Here is a 20775-nt window from a genome sequence, read left to right on the forward strand (position 1 = left end):
CCGGCTTTTTTCTTTTTGCTTATGTGGTGCTGAGGAATCGAACCCAGGGCCTCGAGCATGCAAGGCAAGCGCTCTACCACTGAGCCACCTTCCCAGCCCGACTTGTAAGTTCTTTAAGCCATGGTAAGTTATTTTTTCAACACCCTCTGGAGCACTGGCCATTCATTAGATCCACATGCCTTTTCTCCGCAAACTTTCGCAAGACTCCAATTACGCAGGCACAGAGAGATAAGGAGTCTCAAGAATGAGGTTGATTTCATAACTTTAAAACTTGGATAGTGATTTGGGAGTGCAGCTTGGTACAAGTCCCTTTTCTAAGTGACTTTGGCTCTGTGCACAGTTCTTGGTGGCACAGATTTCTGCACAACTCGCGCTGCTCCACCGCACCCACACTTGGCCAGATCAATCAGATTTTTGACATGTTATAAAAATGCAAGTCATAGCTGCTGTAGATGGCACTATTCAAAAACTTTTGAAACTACTCCATGTCTACATTTATCATTTGTGGGTCTAAGGTTTTTTTTCATTGAGGTAAGCCAAGTATGCTTGGAGATTAAAAAAAAAAAAAGCAAGCAATTCAGAAGGAGCCATGATTATTTCTGATCAAATCATTTTAATGTGTATGTGTGCTCTCCCAATCCCCGCCCCTCTCTTGCTCCTTCTCTTCCTGTCTCTCTCCTTCCCTTTCTCTCTCCCCTCTCTCTCTCTGTCTCTCTCTCTCTCTCCCTCTCTCTCTTTCTCTGCTGCATAACCCAATGAGTGGCTGGTTTTGTGAGAAGACACTGCCCTTGTGTTGATGAGAAGAGGTAGGTTGATTTCTGCCACAGTGTTTGTGTCTCAGTCAGGAGTACTCTGCCTTTACAAAGCAGAATTGAGAACACGTAGCCCCAGTGTAAGTATGAAGTTTCACCTTTTCCAATATATACATTTAATGTCTTTGTTTGCAGGATAAGCAGAAACCTTTACACTTGAGCACCTCCCAGTCGCTACTTCGCTTTACCAGATGCCAGGTATTTTTTAAAAGGTGTGTCTTGATTAATAAATGTAATGTGTAATCAATCATTGGGAAACTTAAAAAGTGTACTTGTCAATGTTGAGCAAATATTTTCAATGCTGTTTGAACCTTTTATATAGTATGTCTGACCATTTTCAATGAAATGAAAGCAAAGTTACAGGTTCTTAAAAGTCAGATAACAAATTGGCTTCATGAGAAAGGGAAAAGTCAATTCAGGTCATGGAATTTCCTTTATTGCCTCACATCTTTCTTATATAATCTCATAGAATACACTCCTACATTAAATGTTTATTAAAAGCAAAATGTCTCAGGTTTTTCTATAGGTTTAAGCTTACATTATTTAGGCAATGTGTGTATTTAGTACACTTGTATTTTGACTGTTCATTTTTTAACTATCTAAAAAAACAGATGCTCTGATTTTGTCATTCACATATGGATGTCTTTTTTTTAGCATTTAAAAATATCACTATTAGGATATTTGATAGCCACCAGCACCAGGCTTGAATATTTGATATTTTATAATGCCCTCAAATATGATGTTTTCCCCTCAATTAATAATTTTAAAACTATTTTAGGTGCTGTTTTCAACTTATTCTTTGACCAAGAATGAAACTATTTAAAAATTAAGATGCCAACAGGTAATTTCTTGTAAGTTCATACTTTTGTTCGTGTATGTCTTTTAGTAATAGAGCAACAAATGTACATTCACACAAGGCTACACTGTTCCTATCCAAAATCAGTCCAAACATAGAAATCAGTTTGGTTTTGGAGACCTTTCTTTATAACATAAAACTTTTACTTTCCACTTACCTGTTGTATTGGTTTTTGCACACTGGCAAATGCTAGTTTATTCTATATCTGAAACCAGCTATTTGAATATTAAGTAAATGAATATTTAAGAGATAGTAATTCAGGTCAGATGAGGCCCCCCCCAACCAAATACCACATGTTGAGATACATCTAGTTAAAGAATATGTACAATAGTTCATCTGAAAAACAGATGTGATGAATGACTTCCTTTTGTTACATTAATTGGGATTTTATTTGTTAGTCAAAGTAGTCCTGAAATTATGTAACTAATTTTTTTTACAATAAAGAAGCATGGCTTTGGGTAAAAATGAAAAAGAAATCTAGAAAAATTAGTTTGAGATGGTTTACATCCATTTTTTTTTTACAACTTAAACTTTTTGTACTTGTTTCCCTTTTGTGTTTTTATACTTTTAAGGTATAATGTAATGCCAAAACAGGGTTTTTTCAATTCTAAAGTAAAAAGAAAGTTTTAAATTTCAGAATCTGATCATGGTGATATCTTGGGCTCATAGCAACTGTATCTAAACAGATATTAATACTTTAGTGGCAAAAATCATAGAAACTTTAAAAAAATTAGTATTTTTCATGCCAAATGATAGTGATATCATTTTTTCTTCATGAAAGATGATACTCGGTTCATTTTAAAGACAGAAACAACCAGGAATTCACATAACATGTGATTTTAACAATCAAAATATAATTCACTAAGAAAGGCAAAAGATAGCTGGAAGTGGTGCTGTGGCTCAAGTGGTAGAGTGCTCGCCTTGAGCTGAAGAGCTGAGGGACAGTGCCCAGGCCTAGAGTTTAAGCCCCACAATTGACAACAACAACAAAAAAAAAGAAAAAAAGAAAGAAAGAAAAGAAAGAGAAGAAAAAAAGAAAGGCAAAAGATAAAGTTCTTGCAATTTTCTAATTGGAAATAATAACATTGTGACTCAGTTGTTTTTTTTCTGTACAGTTTTGGTAACCAGGAGTGAAAGGAAAGGTTTTTTTGGTGTGTGGACTGTTTTGTTTTGTGTGTGTATGTGTGTGTGTGTGTGTGTGTGTGTGTGTGTGTGTGTTAATGAGATGTGGCAGTGAGTCTAGAAAGAAGGAGCTGTATGCAGAGAAAAAGGGAAATAGATGAAGGTAGATAAAGAAAAGGTCAAAGATAAAGAAGAAAGCAAAAATGGAGGAAGGCGAGAAAGGCAAGGGAGAAAGGAAGGTTTATTTCCTTAATATTCTAGAAGTTTCTCTTTTATTTTTTTTTATTTTTTATTGTTATTATAAAGGTGATGTACGGAATGTATTGTGGATGCTTTGGCCATGCAGTAAGCAAAAACCTGGGTTTTCAGTTTGACTTTAGCTAAAATTCCCATGCAATTCAAAACTTAATGAAATATCTCTTTGGCTTTTGACATTGTCATATTTCTTTAATATACTTACTTTATATATATACACTTAAAATTAATTTTATAAGTCAACACTTATTTCAATTATCTAAATAAATTTCTCATTTCCATTTCAGAATTTAATGTATTTGAGTCCTATAAGAAAAATAAACATCTAAATACAGTCTTTGGAAAGTTCTAGTAATGCAGTCCCTGTACTGAATGAGATAGTCCCTACGAGCCTACCTCAGCTCTTTGTTTTCATGTAGTATAAAGGTTTCCTATTTCTGTTATATAGCTTCTAAATCTATTATAGAATGAATTGATTTTTTTTCTCTCAAAGGAAGAGAATCCTAATGAAACAAGGAATAAGATTCTTTTCATTGCAAAAAGAAAAAGGCTTCATTCTATTTTTTACAGTGACTACTTAAATCTGAGATTGGTTGTTCCCAGGTCCTGGTTACATTCGAAAGACTTTAACTTCTCTTTCTCTATTCCCGATGCGGATGTGTTTTAGATCACGAAGAACCCTGTGGTCCAGGGCACAGGTCCTTTTGCCTGAATGGGGGGATTTGTTATGTGATTCCTACTATTGCCAGCCCGTTTTGTAGGTGAGTGCGATGGGGGAGTGGGTGCTTTCCTTTCCTATGCCAGCTTCTGGAGGAGGTATCACAGTCAAACAAGTATATAATGGAGAAGTGTGGGCTCTGTCCTTCTTAACCTCTTTGGGTAGGATATGTTTTTAAGACAAAACCAAATAGCATGTAAAAATCTCATTCATCAAGGCCTTCATTTTTTTTTTTTTTTTTTTTTGGGTCCTGTCGTGGGGCCTGAACTCTGGGCCTGGTCGCTGTCCCTCAGCTCTTCAGCTCAAGGCTAGCATTCTTCCACTTGAGTCACAGCACCACTTCTGACTTTTTTTTTTTTTTTTTGCTTATGTGGTGCTGAGGAATTGAACCCAGGGCCTCATGCATGCAAGGCAAGCACTCTACCACTGAGCCACCTTCCCAGCCCAAGGCCTTCATTTAAAAAGTGGGTTTGGGTAGGTTCCAGCCTAGACCAATTTTTTAAATAATCCATTTTAGGACCAGTGCTGGTAGCTCATGCCTGTAATCCTGGCTACTCAGGAAGCTGAGATTTGAAGATCACAGTTTGAAGCCAGCCCAGGCAAGAGGTCCATGAGACTCTTTTCTCCAGTGAACCACTAGAAAACTGGAAGTGGTGCTGTGACTCAGTACTAGGCCTTGAACAAAAAAGAGCTTAGAGACAACACCTAGACCCCAAGTTCAAGCACCCATGACCAACAAAAAAAAGAAAATGAGAAATAAGAAGTGACTTTCCAATAGTCACACCACCAGGAAAAAGACAGTAATGGCCCTTAGACACCATCTAAGGTACCCAGGAGGCTGAGACAGGAAGATTGTAAGAGCCAGCCTGGGCTAAAGAGTAAAGCTATCTCAAAAACCTAATGAGCCATCCAACCAAAACAAAACAAAACAAAAAACCAAACCAAACAAATGAAAGAGAATGGTCCACACAAACACCTTCCAAAGTTTGCTCAACCTTACAATGTCCTAATTCTGAATTCCTTCAGAGGGTTAATGGTGTATTTATGAAAAAAAAAGGGGAATGCTTGTCACACATTTCATGCTTAAGAGGCACTAACACTTTATGTTTTGATCTTGGTGGGGGCTACGTGGCAAAGACTGTGTTTTCTCCATGTAACTGTCATCTTTGTAAAAAAAATCAGTCAACTGAATGTATGTTTCTGCTGTTCTAACACACTGATATATATTTTTGTCTTTTCACCACCACCAAACAATGTGTAACTTTATTATGACTGAAATAAGGCAGTGTAAATCCTTAACTTTATTCTACAGCTCATTGGCAATTGGCTTTCTTTTTTTTTTTGGGTCCGGTCTGGGGCCTGAACTCTGGGCCTGAGCACTGTCCTCAGCTCTTCAGCTCAAGGCTAGCGCTCTACCACTTGAGCCACAGCGCCACTTCCGGCTTTTTCCTTTTTGTTTATGTGGTGCTGAGGAATCGGACCCAGGGCCTCAGGCATGCAAGGCAAGCGCTCTACCACTGAGCCACCTTCCCAGCTCCATTTGGCTTTCTTTTTTAAACAGTGTTTATGGCCTGAAAAGATTTCAAATGCATTTTAGCTTTGTTCCACAAATTCAGGTTTGTTGTTCCATTCTAAGTTTACAATTTATCCCATTGGGTTTCCCCCCCCCCCTTATCTTGTGTGTATTTATGTGTAATGGTAAGAGGACTTGGTTCATCAAGCTGCCTTCACTGAATAAGTTGGAAGAAGGAAATGAGTTCTGGATTTTGGAGATTCATTAAATGGGAGAGAGACCTTGTCTGTCACTACTTTAGCACAAATGCATTTGTAATTTCAAAAAGTCACCAGAGAGCCTGGCACTGGTGGCTCATGCCTGTTAACCCCAGCTACTGAGGAGGCTGAGATCATAGGATTGTGGTTGAAGCCAGATTTGTCTGACAAGTCCATGAGGCTGTCTCCAATTAACCAGCAAAAAGCTAGGCTAAAGGTATGGCTCAAGTAGTAGAGCACCAGCCAAGCAAAGAAGCTAATCAGGTCCAAGTTCCTAAATTCAAACCCAAATACCAGGGGGAAAAAAGTCATCAGTGAAAGAGAATGGGCAATTTTGCTGGTAACTTCCACCAGGGTTAAGGCTGGACTAGAGTCTCTCCCTAATTCTAACTTGGAGTGGGCTCTACTGGAGGGGGCATGATGCCAGGTCACCATGTGGCATGGCCACAGGTGAGTGGGATGGCCCTCTATGTAGTGGGATGTGAACCCCAGCTGTCAGTCCCCTGGCAGGAAGTAGGGGTAGGGATGGGTAAAACAGGGAGGGCCAAAGAGATGGAGAGAAAAGGAAGGCACTGAGTGGCCAAGGGCTCAGGGGAGTTGAATGCAGGTACTTTAAATTGTATATTATTATTATTATGTCTTTGTTGGTTATGGGGTTTGAACTCTGGGCCTGGGCACTGTCCCTGAGGCCTTCAGCTCAAGGCTAGTGCTCTACCACTTTGAGCCACAGCTCCACTTCTGGTTTTCTCATGGTTAATTGGAGATAAGAGTCTTATGGACTTTTGTTCCCAGGCTGGCTTTGAACCTCAATCCTCAGATGTCAGCCTCCTGAGTAGCTAGGATTACAAGCCTGAGCCACCAATGCCCAGCTTATATTATTATTATTATTATTTTGGGTCCAGTCGTGGGGCCTGAACTCTTGGCCTGGGCGCTGTCCCTCAGCTCTTCAGCTCAAGGCTAGTGCTCTACCACTTGAGCCACAGCGCCACTTCCGGCTTTTTTCTTTTTGCTTATGTGGTGCTGAGGAATCGAACCCAGGGCCTCATGCATGCAAGGCAAGCGCTCTACCACTGAGCCACCTTCCCAGCCCTGATATATTATTATTTTTAATAAAAAAAACAATTTCTTTCCAATGATCTCAGGGACTATATTTCTAAGATATCCCTGTAGGCAGTAATAGCAATATCCAAGGGTGAGAACCTCATTTTTCAGCCCAGCTCCTACCATTTCTTCTTACCTTTCTTGTACACTATAAAGCAGGAAGACTTCACGCCTAGGTACCTACACCTCTGAAGTCAGCTCTCACCTTTGTACATAGTGCTTAGAGCTTTTAGTTTGGCCCTAACCCACCTTTGTGGCCAGCTCCTCTTCCCTGATCTGTGCTCCATTCAGAGTTTATTCACTTTTGTAGGACTTATTTCACATTGTGTTGCCCACCTTGAATTTGTTTCTGGTCTTCCTTTATATCACTGCATACCTTAAACCTTGATCCTCCTACCTTTGCCTCATGACTGAGTTGAATTATATTAAGGTAATTTATTGTTTTATTTTTGTTGGTATGGGACTTGAACTCAGGGCCTGGGGCACTGTCCCTGAGCTCTTTCACTCAAAGCTAAAATGATGTACTGCTTTGAGCCACAAGACCACTTCCGGTTTTCTGGTGTTTTATTAGAGATAGGAGTCTCACCTACTTTTCCCACTTGGGCTGGCTTTGGACAATGATCTGATCTCTTGAGTAGCTAAGATGATGGCATGAGTCACCAATGCCCAGCCTCAAGCTAATTTTGTTTAATGTCTGTGGTACTGGGTTTGTACTCAGATCTTTGTGCTTGTGAGGCAGATGCTCTTGTCACTGAGCCTTGCTGACAGCTGTGATTTTTGCTGGTTATCTCTAAGATAGAGTATTGCTCTTGCTTCTTGCCCAAGTAATCACCTCTGTTAGGTAAGTGCCCCTTGTAGCTAAGATGATGGGCATTGGCCACTGAAGAGTTTCCTGAACTTTTCTCCATTAGCCTTGAAAAACCCCATGCAACCAAGTAGCTGGCATTACAAGCATGAGACACAGTACCTGGCGAAGCTAATGTTTTTAAGCTAAGTCCTTGGTATTAACTCTTCAGTGTTTGCTGAGATTTGTGCCTGGTTCACAGTGTTAAATGATCTAATTGTATGAAAGCAGGATGCAGGTTCTTTAATAACTGGTGCATGAATGCATGAAGGTCAGTTAAGTCAAGCTTCTTATAATCCTATATTTTCTTACTATTTGTTATGTGGATTTTCCCTACTTCCACTGTTTATTAAGTATGTCTACAACAGCCGGGTACCGGTGGCCCATGTCTGTAATCCTAGCTATTCAGGAGGCTGAGATCTGAGGATCTCGATTCAAAGCCAGCCCAGGCAGGAAAGTCTATAAGACTCTTACCTCCAATTAACCACCAGAAAATCGGAAGTGGCCCTGTGGCTCAAGTGATAGAGCACTAGCTTTGAGCTGAAGAGCTGAGGGACAGCGTCCAGGCCCATAGTTGAAGCCTCACTACCGACAAAACCAAAAAACAGAACAACAACAACAAAAAAGTATGTCTACAAGAATAGAATGCGAGGGCTGGGAAGATGGCTCAGTGGTAGAGTGCCTGCCTTGCATGCATGAGGCCCTGAGTTCAATTTCTCAGTATCACATAAGCAGAAAAAACTGGAAGTGATGCTGTGGCTCAATGTGGTAGAATGCTAGCCTTGACCTGAAGAGCTGAGGGACAGAACCCATGCCCAGAGTTCAGGCCCCACAACCAAAAAAAAAAAAATAGAATGTGATTTAAATATTTAATTTTATCATTTTTACCCTCTTGTTTTACAATTTCTATTTACCATGATTTAAAATATTTTCCATTCCTATCTTCTATTAGAATGATTGAATTTTCGCTATTTTTCTATCCTATATTCCCTTATTTTCATTAAAAATCAACTTAGTTGATTTTGTTTTTTAGGTTTTTTTTCCTTTTAGTACTCAGGGCTTTGGGCTTGGTAGGCCAACACAATTACCACGAAGCCACACTTGCAGCTCTGGTTTTCACTGGTTATTTCCCCTGGTATTTCTTCTAAACCTTTTATGTCTTAAGTATAGATCCATTTATGGAAAAACTCCATGGATGTCATGGTGACGAGCACAGGGAGGAGGGTTTACTTCTGGGCTCTGTACCCTGTTCCTGGGGCTCTGTGTCCTCATTGTGTTGCATTATATTGTTTGAGTGATGTCACTTAATAGTTACTTTTGAAACCAGGAAATAGAAGTCCTCTATTTTTTTTTTTTAAAGAATGTTTGGGCAGCTGGGTATCTGGTGACTTAGGTCTATAATCCTAGCTACTCAGGAGGCTGCGATCTGAGGATTATAGTTGGAAGCTAGACTGGGCAGGAAAGTCCATGATGCTCTTATCTCCAATAAACTACCAAAAAGCTGGAAGTGGCACTGTGGCTCACGTGGTAGAGCTTTAGCCTTGAGTAACCTACACACATGTAACACACACATGTGTTGGCTACTTGGGAATCCTTTAAAAGACCATTTGAATTTTAAGATGGATCTCTCTGCTTCTGCAAAAAGAGCTCAGACTGTCTTTAGATTTTTTTTTTGTAGCCAATTTTAGTTGTGTGAGGACACTATGTATACATACTACACAGGGAACTTAGGGCTCCTGAGGGTGTGACCTTGGCATGACCTTCTGCAGGGAGGGTTTACACAGGCTCTGGCAGGTAAGCACAGGCTAATCAGTAGTGAGTGTGATTATTCAGAGCTAGAGCTTGTGGACTAGTTTATCTGCTTTTCCATTTGGTCTAAGTTAAGTTTTAGAATTAGTTTGTAAATTCCTCCCCACCCCAAAAAAATTCCTGCAAGGATTTTAATTGAGATTGAATCATTAAGATAATTATGAGAGAAATTAAGATCTTAATAATATTACAAGGCTTTTAAACCTGATTAAATTTCTCTCTATAATAGTTATTTTGCCTGTTTGTGTGGTGATTTTGCATACCTTTTAAAAATAAATATGTGATTTAAAATTGTACTTTTCAAATGCTATGAGTCTAGAGAAACAAAATTATTTCCCCGCAGCTTTTGTGTGTAGCAGTCTTGTTGAGTCTCATTAGTGATGAAAGATATTCCTGGAGAATGGACAGTCACACGCTCTTTACATTGGCATTCTGGCTGCTGGTGTCCAGTCCTTTGGTTGTTTCTGAGGTGTTACCTGGCTAGAGTTGGTAGTATAGTGGTGAGAACTGTCTTGTCTTGTTTCTGATCTCAAGGAAAGAGAATCTCCCTTGCTTGCATCGCTGAGTGGGACAGAGGATGTCAGGGTTGTCTTTCTCCTTTCACAGATTCAGAAGTGCCCTTCCTTTCTTTCCTGAGTTTATGTCAAAAATGAGTTTTACATTTCATTAAATGCTTTTGGGGTGCCTATGAAAGTGATCGTATGATTTTTATTTTATCTGACAAATAAGTTCTCTTCTGATATGATTTTTGCTGATTTTGTAATTTCTACTTTCCTTCATTATCTTGTTTCTTTTTTGGTTTGTTGGTGTGTATATACGTCAGTTGTAGTGCTTGAAGTCAGGGCCTGGGCACTGTTCCTCAGCTTTTGACCTCAAGGCTAGCATTCTACCACTTTGAGCTACAGCTCCACTTCTGGTTTTCTGCTGGTTTATTGGAGATTAGAGTCTCATGGACTTTCTTGCCTGAGCTAGCTTCAAACCTCAATCTTCAGATCTCAGCTTCCTGAGTGGCCCAGATTATAGGTCTGAGCCATCAGAGCCCCACCATTATCTTCTTCTTCTTCTTTTGTTTTTTTGTCAGTCGTGGGGCCTGAACTCTGGGCCTGAACACTGTCCCTCTGCTCTTCAGCTCAAGGCTAGCGCTCTACCACTTGAGCCACAGCGCCACTTCCGGCCTTTCCTGCTTATGTTGTGCTGAGGAATTGAACCAGGGCCTCATGCATGCAAGGTAAGCGCTCTACCACTGAGCCACCTTCCCAGCACCACCATTATCTTCTTTACAGTACATTTCCCCTTGACTCTTGAGTTTTTTCAGATCTATAATTGTATTATTCAAAACCTTTTAAAAAAGATTTAACTAGCTGGGCACCAATGGCTCATACCTATAATCCTAGCTACTAAGGAGGCTGAGATCTGAGGACCGCAGTGCAAAGCCAGCCTAGGCAGGAAAGTCCATGAGACTCTTATCTCCACTAAACCACCAGAAGACTGGAAGAGTGCTGTGGCTCAAGTGGTAGAGTGCTCACCTTGAGCCAAAGAGCTCAGGGACAGCGCCCAGGCCCAGAGTTCAAACCCATGACAGACAAAAAATAAATAAGTAAATTCTGAGTCTTTAATAGATATAAAATTATTCAGTTGAGTGATATTTTTCATGAATAAGCTTTGATAAATTTTTTGCCTTCCAAGAATACTCCCATTTGATCTAAGCAGTCGAGTTCATTGGCACAAAATCATTTGTAATATTCCATTAGTTTATTTGAAAAACCCAAAATTGGGGGAGAAAGAGGAGTAGGAGAGGAAAGAGGATTGAGGAGAACATTAAAGAATATAGAACTGGGGCCTTTTTGCCCAGGCTGGTCCCCAGAGGCTGCATGCCAGCTTCTCTAGGGTGCAGCTGCCCACCGCAGGGCTGGGGGCTGGGGCTGGGCTGGCTGGCTTTGTGCTCAGAGCTGGAATGAAGAGAGTTTCTTTTTTTTTTTTTGTCGGTTGTGGGCCTGAACTCTGGGCCTGGGCGCTGTCCCTCAGCTCTTCAGCTCAAGGTTAGCCCTCTACCACTTGCGCCACAGCACCACTCCTGGCTTTTTCTGCTTATGTGGTGCTGAAGAATCGAACCCAGGGCCTCATGCATGCAAGGCAAGTGCTCTGCCACTGAGCCACCTTCCCAGCCCTGAAGAGAGTTTCTTATCCATGGCTTCCCTCGATGGCACAGCAGCCCTTTGTCTGATCCATTCTTTCAGCAGCTGCCTGGGTACAGGGATTACTGGCTTCTCCCTATATCCATGTCCCCAAATTCTCCTAACCCACTCCTCTTCCCACTGCGCCTTGTCTCCTAATGCTTTTGCTTTTTATACTGTATCACATTCCTCAAAGAGATTAAAGTGGGCAGTTACAATTGCTTACTTCTTTTTCCTGGTACATAGTGAGCAATGACCAGGTATTTGCAAAGAGTAAAACCTTTTTGTAATATGGGTTTTTTTTTAAAGTTGTTTTTTAGGCTACTTTCTAGTTCTATAATAATAAATCTATTGCTCTGGTTACACATTTTTGTGGAAGTGTAGAGTGCTGCTTAAAAACAAGGAGCTTTGCCATGGACATTGATGAAAATGAACTAAGCAACTCAAAGGCAGCGATGGGAGGGAGGGAATGAGAGGGAAAGAGGAAACAGCTTACACTAAGCAAAAGGAAGAAATGTAAATACCACCTGATGTGAAAGAAATAGTTGTATTGTCTTTTTTTTTGTCAGTCTTGGGGCCTGAACTCTGGGTCTGGGCGCTGTCCCTCAGCTCTTCAGCTGTAGACTAGCACTCTTCCACTTGAGCCACAGCTCCACTTCCGGCTTTTTCTGCTTATGTGGTGCTGAGGAATCGAACCCAGGGCCTCATGCATACGAGGCAAGTGCTCTACCACTGAGCCACCTTCCCAGCCACAAAATAGTTGTATTGTCAAAGCTCATAGACTGCACAAATTTTATAAACCATGATAATGACCATTTGCCTTGTGAAGGTTAAAATGTGTTTGTGACTTTAACTAAGTATCATTATTCCACAATACATGAAATATGGGAAATTTATGTAATCACCTAATCTCAATTAAAAAAAAACTATTTAAAAAAACCCCACAGAGCTGGGCTGGGAAGGTGGCTCAGTGGTAGAGTGCTTGCCTCGCATGCCTGAGGCCCTGGGTTCCATTCCTCAGCACCACATAAGCAGAAAAAGCCAAAAGTGGGGCTGGGAAGGTGGCTCCGTGGTAGAGCGCTTGCCTTGCATGCCTGAGGCCCTGGGTTCGATTCCTCAGCACCACATAAGCAAAAAGGAAAAAAAAGCTGGAAGTGGCACTGTGGCTCAAGTGGTAGAGCGCTAGCCTTGAGCTGAAGAGCTGAGGGACAGCGCCCAGGCCCAGAGTTCAGGCCCCACGACTGGACAAAAAAAAAAAAAAAGCCAAAGTGGCGCTATGGCTCAAGTGGTAGAGTGTTAGCCTTGAGCTAAAGAGCTAAGGGACAGTGCCCAGGCCCAGAACTCAAGCCCCAGGACTGACAAAACAAACAAACAAAAAACACAGAGTTTGATTTAAAGCCACAGAAGGCTGGCTCTGTACATCTGAACTGGAACTTGAAGCTGCTTTGTCTTTGGAGCCAAGGAAGCAACAGCTTGGACGCATGCACTGTGGCCAGTGTGAGCTCCAGGTGTGCTCTTCTCTCTATTCCTCCTCTTGTTTATTCCCTTCCGTCTGCAGTCTTCGGGTGCAATGGACTTGTCATTCATTCACTTCTTGAATTCACTGGCAGCCTTTAATTTATTTTAATAGAAGATTTAAAAACTTATCAAATGTTCTCTGGTGGCTAAGTTTGTTGCAGCCCACAATTTTGGTATGATACAGTTTCAGTGTATTTATGTCAAGGGTTTTCTAGTACCTCTTGAAACATAGTCACTCTGTTGATTTTATGAAAGTATATATTGTTCCATTTTTAACCATATGGATTTTTTTGGTTGTATTGTTTGTTAGTCGTTTGAAGTTTAAATTCATTATAGTTAGGTAATATATTCTCTTCACAGTTTTTGTTTTTTAAATGTTTGGAGTTTCAATTTAGGGCCTTATACTTGGCCAGGTAGGCTATTACTGATCCATGCCTTCAGTCCTTTTTTGTGCTGGCTGGATTTGTTTGTTTTCTTGTTTGTTTGCTTTTGTCAGTTACGGTCCTTGAACTCAAGGCCTGGGCAGTGTCCTTAAGCTCTTATGCTCAAGGCTTTGAGCTACAGCTCGGCTTCAAGGCCAGCTGCTTCTGCTGAGATGCAGTCTTGAGGACTTTTGTCTGGACAGCCTGGCTCTGTCATCTTCCCATTACTAGGCTCCCACACAGCTGAAATGACGGGGATGTGCCACTGTGCCCAGCTGTGGTTGAGAAAGTGTCTCACAAACTTTTCTGCCTGGGTTGTCCTCACACCGATCCTTCTGATTTCTGCCTCCCAAGTAGCTAGGATTACAGTATGAGCCACTGGCACCCAGCTTTTATTGAGTTTTGTTCCTTTGAAACTTACTGAGCTATTCTTTATGGCCCTTTATATCATTTATTTTGATCACTGTCCCAAGTGCACTTTTAAAAGAGCAATCGATGGTTCAGTGCCAATTAAGGCAATTGGATAGTGCTGCGCGAATATTCTATGATTTTTTTCTACGCTATTTTTATGCTTCTGTCATTTATTTATTAAGTATGTTAAATCTTGAGGTATGATTGTGGATTGCCTGTTTCTCCTTTGAGTTCTATCAGTGTTTGCTCTATGTATTTTGGAGCTGTGTTATTACACGTATGCAAGTTTAGACATCTTATCAGCTCTTATATTTAACTGACCTTTTTATTATTACACAACATTCTTTATTGCTAATACAATAGTCTACCTTTCTGCAGTTGATCTTTCTCAATTTCACTTACCTGTGGTCAATCACATTAATGAGGAAATTGCAGGCGTACTTCCTGAGTTTTGAGTGGCACATGGATCTGAGGAGCATGGTGAAATCCTGCCCTCTCCTGCCCTCCCCAACTTGGACAGCCTCTGTCACTGCGCTCCGCATTTCCCAGGCACACCCGCTACTCACCCGCTTACCACCTGGCAGCCATCCCAGTGTGTTGTCAGATTCACTGTCCTGGTATTCCAGAGTCCTAGCAACCTCCACTGAGCCCTTTACCTAGTAATGGCCCCCAAAGCACAATGCACATATGACCGCCAAAGAGAAGCTATTAAGGAAACTTTTTAAGTGAAGAGGTTAAAAACACAATTGGAAATTTGGAGAGAGCAAAAGATAGCACATCCATGTAACTTTTAGGACAGTGTATTGTCATTACTTTCTTTGATACTTAGCTGTTATTAATCTCCTGTCATCCTAATGTATAAATTCAACTTAATCACAGATAGATATGTTTTGGAAAAACATAAAACACAGAGGTCTTGATAGATTTTATGGTTTCTAGCATCTAATAGGGTTGTAAAACGTGGCCCCTAATGATAAAGTGTATTTACTGCGTTGTATCTGGATAGCCCATATATCGCCTACTAGCTTTCTTTTGATTAGGGCTTTACATGGTCTCTCTCTCCCTCTCTCTCTCTCTCTCTTTGGTTACTCATGGAGCTTGAACTCTGAGCCTGGGCACTGTCTTTGAGCTCTTCAGCTCAAGGCTAGCACTCTACCACTTAAGCCATAACACCACTTCTGGTTTTCTGGTGATTTATCCGAGATAAGAGTCTCACCGACTTTCCTGCCCAGGCTGGCTTTGAACTGTGATCCTCAGATCTCAGCCTCCTGAGTACGTAGGATTATAGGCGTGAGCCAAAAGCACCTGTAGGCACCAGCACCTGGCATGGTTTCTCTTTTTGTCCTTTCAGTCCCACTGTGCCTCTGTATTTAAAGTGTCTTTCTTATAAACAGCAGATAGAAAAAGTATTTTTAGCTCACTGGTAATTTGTCTTTTGATTAGAGCATTTAGTCTATTTGTATTTAGTGTAATTACCAATAAATCTCAGCTTAATCTATAATCTTGATGCTGGTTTTTGTTTTGTTTTGGTGCCAGTCCTAGGACTTGAACTCAGGGCTTGGGCACTGTCCCTGAGCTTTTTCATTCAAGACTAGAGCTTTACTGCTTGAGCCACAGCTCCATTTTCAGCTTTTTTTGTTGGTGGTGGTGGTCATGGGGCTTGAACTCTGGGCCTGAGCTCTGTCCCTCAGCTCTTCAGCTCAAGGCGAGAACTCTACCACTTGAGCTACAGCGCCACTTCCGGTTTTCTGGTGGTTTATTGGAGATAGGAGTCTCATGGTCTTTCCTGCCTGGGCTGGCTTTGAACCGTGATCCTCAGATCTTAGCCTCCTGAGTAGCTAGGATTACAGGCATGAGCCACTGATGCCCAGCCATTAACAGCTTTTTTTGTAGTTAATTGGAGATAATAGTTTCAAGGACTTTTTAGTCCCAGCTGGCTTTGAACCTTGATTCTCAGATCCCGGCTTCCTGAGTAGCTAGGATGACAAAGCCTGAGCCACTGGTGCCTGGATTTGCTGCTATTTCTTGATTATCTGACTTCTTTTCTTTTTCCCTAGTACTACTACATTATTGCACTTTTATTGGTTATTCAGGTTTTTTTTTTGGAGGGGGGGTCTGGTCGTGGGGCCTGAACTCTGGGCCTGGGCGCTATCCCTCAGCTCTTCAGCTCAAGGCTAGCGCTCTACCACTTGAGCCACAGCGCCACTTCTGGCTTTTTTCTTTTTGCTTATGTGGTGCTGAGGAATTGAACCCAGGGCCTCAGGCATGCAAGGCAAGTGCTCTACCACTGAGCCACCTTCCCAGCCCCGTTATTCAATTTTTTATTTCACTCTTTATTAGCATTGTGATTACCTTTCTTACTGTTCTTGTGTGATTAACCTAGATATTACACTATATATTCTTGATATAGTCTACCTTTATTCTTCCTGAGTAATGTGAGAATCTCACACCAGTTTAAAGCCTCTTAACACTTTGTTACAAACTGTTATGTTTAGTGATCAGTCCACTTATGATTTTGCAAGTTCAATAGCTGGTTTAACTTGATCATCCTGCTGTGTTATAGCTATCTTTTGTAGTCTACATTCCTGTTTTTGTACAGATTTCCCTTACCCTTTCTGTTCCAACCCAGTTTGACTCACAAGTCTCTATTCTCTCCAATTTGAAAGTTAGACCCTTTGGAGCTTTTGGTTATTTGGTCCTGGGGCCTGAGCTTTTGAAAGTTGTTTTATAGCCAGAAATAGAGCTGTGGCTCAAGTGGTAGAACATTAGCCTTGAGGGGAAAAAACAAAAACAAAAACAAAAAAACTCAGGGTTGGAAGCATACTCAGTTGGTAGAATGCTAGTCAATGAGCAAAAGCATCAGATACTGAGTCCAAGTCCTGGTCTTGTGCCAAAAAACAAAAACAAAAAGAAAAAAAAAAAAAAACTCCGAGCCAGCACCCAGGCCATGAGTTCAAGCTCCAGGACTGGCATGGGGAAAAAAAGTTATTTGTAATTAAGACAAAGATGTTACCAAACTGTTTTTCTTCTTAATTAGCTCACATTTCCCTTCTTCCATTAAGTTGCTGACACATCAAGTCTTCTGAAAAAATCTCAAACTTTTAAAATTTATTAATAAGGTATTCAAGTGAGAAGTTTCCAGTGGGAGGAAGGTCATGGGGGAAAAAAAAGCAAACCCTAGGATAATTTTTTTTACACCTATCTCATCCTTTTTACCAAGTATCTCAGCCAATATGTGTTAAATGAAAACTCCAAAAATAGAGGTAATCCTGGCCATCAGATAGAAATGTGCAATACTGATATTTATGGATCCTTATTACACAATTCCCACAATGCATTTTGTTGGAAAGGTTTTTTTGGGAGGTGGTGAACAAGACTCTATGTATTTTCCCACTGACCACCATTTCATATGAGGGCTCATCGAGGCTAGAAGCACACACTGTAGTTATAAAATAATATTGAGATCTAGTCCTCTTATTATGTAAAGACATGAATGTAAGCAGGTCATAGCTATGGTATGATGATGTGGAATCTGGGCACATCGCCCCCGGTTTTGAGAATGCATCTCTGCTACATCTAAGGGTGATTTTTACGCAACAGACCATCCTTTTGGCTCCCCAACCTTTCGACCGCTCACTCTTTTGTCAATGTTAGAGATTTGCTTTCCTCTGTCTTATGTAGTGAAGCATGTATGATTTGTGAAAGACAAAGTGAGCCACCAATTCTTATGGTTAAAAGCAATAGTGTTGTGCTATGAATGAACTGAGCTATCTACTTAGGGAGCAATTGCCATGGTCTGCCTCTGCTTATCTAACCATGGCGGGAAGGGCTCTCATCTCTCATGAGCTGATACATACCAAAACAAGCATCCCAAAATCAGGTGGCAGGGTATTGGTTTATAATGAGAACTGAAACTGAGTTTTTATTTATTTAATTTATTTATTTATTTTTGGTCCGGTCATGGGGCCTGAACTCTGGGCCTGGGTGCTGTCCCTCAGCTCTTCAGCTCAAGGCTAGCGCTCTACTACTTGAGCCACAGCGCCACTTCTGGCTTTTTTCTTACGTGGTGCTGAGGAATTGAACCCAGGGCCGCAGGCATGCAAGGCAAGCGCTCTACCACTGAGCCACCTTCCCAGCCCGAAACTGAGTTTTTAGACTCCAGACCCAAACTCCAGGAGTTTTGTATGTCAGGTCTGGCCGCTCATCCTCATATGTCAAATAATTTGTTATGGTGAAGGGCAGAAAAAGACTGATTCTTTGGCGGCCATGAGAGGACAGCACTTTAGTCTATCTTCAGCCATCTTCAGGGGTGCAGACATTGGCTTCAGGTTAAATAGGGAAAATTGAGGGAGGCAGAGTGGGAAAGGGATGTAGAGCTAAAACAGTCCCAGCTCACAGGTGTGTTCTGAGGGGGTTAGAGGTGACTGAGCCAGTCTCTTGTTCACTATCTCCAGATCACTCAGGTAAGGGGTTAACCTTCCTGTTAGCCGGGCACTGGTGGTTCATGCCTGTAATCCTAGCTTCTCAGGAGGCTGAGATTTGAAGATATCAGTTCAAAGCCACCCCTGGCAGAAAAGTCGTTCAAAGCCACCCCTGGCAGAAAAGTCCCTGGGAAACTCTTTCCTATCTCCAATGAACCACTCAAAAACTGGAAGTGGAGCTGTGGCTCAAAGTGGTAGAGCATTGGCCTTGAGTATAAGAGGTTAGGGACAGCGCCCAGACCTGGAATTCAAGCCCCACCACCACCACCACCAACAACAAAATAATAATAATAATGTTCCTGCATTCCAAGATGGCTACAAAGTGGGTGTGGGAGAGGATGGCTCAGGACATAGGACACAGATACAGAGTGAGGAATTGGAGATGCCCAGCTGCTGCTCTGCTTCTAGTAAATGGATGGGCCCAAGTCAGGAGTCAATTTCTCAGCAAGAAGAGGGGGTGGGGGCAGCTTTTGAAGTAGACTGAGTTAACGTGAGCCAGGCATTCTTTTTCCCTGTAGATAGACATGGAGAGGAGGCGCTTGTCATCAGACGCTATTTAGTGTCTATGGAGAAAAGAAAAAAATATGTGGTTTGGGTGCATCTGTGCCTGGCCTGATAGGTTTATCTCCACGAGGGGAGTAGTCTTGGGAGGCATGGAATGTGGATGTCTCCTGCTGCACTTGCCTTTCTGCCTTGTGTGCTTACGTAGTCTTGCTGACCTTTGCCCCTGCACCCTGCCTGTCCTGGGTTTCCTTGCAGACCAGCAGCTTCTCCGGTCAGTCAGTGGACTGTTTGTCAGTCAGTGGTTTGGTTTGGTTTGGGTTGGGTTGGGTTTTGTGCCTGGGGCTTGACTCAGGGCATGGGTACTTTCCCTGAGTTTTTTTGCTAATGGCTGGTGCTTACCATTTGAGCCATAGCTTCACTCCTGGCTTTTTGCTGGTTCATTGGAGATAAGAGTCCCATGGACTCCTTGCCCAGGCTGGCTTCGAACATCTATCCTTAGACCTCAGCCCCTTGAGTACCTTAGCTAGGATTCTAGGCGTGAGCCACCAGTGGCCAGTGTTCTAATCCATACTTAGCCAGTCTTCTTATTTAAGGGAACTTTGCTTTGTTCAGCTTTAAATTTGTAATTCAATCTGAATGAAGTAGTCTTTTCTCCTTTTGTTCTAAGCATTAAGTACGTACTTAGTACATTACACATAGATGACATGTATTAAATGCAGATCCTTACTTACATTTTTATGTGCCCTTAAAGAAGTATTCAAGAATATTATTCTTGTGCCTCCATTCTACATCAGCCTTAGAGAAAGTGCAGAAATAGGAAATCTTAAAGGGTTCTTTCATGCTGGAGTGGTCATCGGAGACCCCTCCTCCCTTTTTCAGATAAGAATGATAGGCTTGGGTAGAGATGAGTAATGCTAAAAGAAAGTGCCAGAGAATGGCTGCCAGCAGGCGTGAGCAGGGAGTGGGCACTTGGGGGAAGGCCTCTCACTGGGAGAGGACCTGTTGTCATGGCTTGGGGCCTGTGGACAGGCCCTGACCACTGCCACCACACAAAGCCTGCAGGAGAACCCGCGGCTGGAGAGATGACCATCGGGGGCAGCGGTGAGATGAGCAGGAGGAGAAATGGGACTGATGCAGGATGGAGATCAAGTACTCTGAATGGGCAAATCGCCTGATATGTGATTTTTATTTTATATTTATTTTTGTGCTGATCCTAGAGCTTGAACTCAGGGCCTGAGTGCTGTCCCAGAGCTTTATTGCTCAAGGTTAGTGCTCTTACCACGTGAGCCACAGCTCTAATTTTGGCTTTTTTGGTGGTTTATTGGAGATAAGAGCCTCATGGGCTTTCCTCCCTGGGCTATCTTCAAGCCACGTTCCTCAAATCTCAGCCTCCTGTATAGCTAGGATTACAAGATTTTTGTATATAGTTTACGTTTGTTATAGCCAAATACTCTACATATGTATGTTTTCTAAAGTTTTACAAATAAATTTCAGAAAACTAAAAACTAGACTTTTAGTGTGCCAAAATGTGCATGATTGGGTTGGGAAGGTGGCTTAATGGTAGAGTGCTTGCCTAACATGCATGAAGCCCTGGGTTCGATTCCTCATTACCACATAAACAGAAAAAGCCGGAAGTGGCACTATGGCTCAAGTGGTAGAGTGCTAGCCTTGAACAAAAGCAGCTCAGGGACAAAGTGCCCAGGCCTTGAGTTCAAGGCCCAAGACTGGCAAAAAAAAAAATTGTATGATTAAGTTGGAGATGAAGTCTGGGAATAAAGGATGTGGTTAGCATGCACAAGGCCTGGGGGTGCATGCTAAATTTTTTTTCAACATCCCATGTTGTGTTCATTTCCACCATATCTAAACTTAGTTTGTTTGTTTGGGTCTGGTCATGGGGCCTGAACTCTGGGCCTGGGCGCTGTCCCTCAGCTCTTCAGCTCAAGGCTAGCGCTCTACCACTTGAGCCACAGCGCCACTT

The 20775-nt window shown here is 41.9% G+C and overlaps 1 protein-coding gene across 1 annotated transcript in view; it reads left to right on the forward strand.

Moving 5' to 3' along the window:
- The first annotated feature begins 1643 nt into the window (after positions 1–1643).
- The window catches only part of Nrg4 (neuregulin 4), a 32041-nt gene continuing 12909 nt past the window's right edge, over positions 1644–20775 (forward strand). The window contains exons 1-2 of the mRNA XM_013011944.1: positions 1644–1653; positions 3713–3806. Of these exons, the coding sequence (XP_012867398.1) occupies positions 1644–1653; positions 3713–3806 (104 nt within the window). The remainder of the gene's footprint in view (positions 1654–3712; positions 3807–20775) is intronic.

The sequence above is a fragment of the Dipodomys ordii genome, unplaced genomic scaffold, assembly GCF_000151885.1.
Source record: "Dipodomys ordii isolate 6190 unplaced genomic scaffold, Dord_2.0 Scaffold15, whole genome shotgun sequence".
Lineage (NCBI taxonomy): Eukaryota > Metazoa > Chordata > Mammalia > Rodentia > Heteromyidae > Dipodomys > Dipodomys ordii.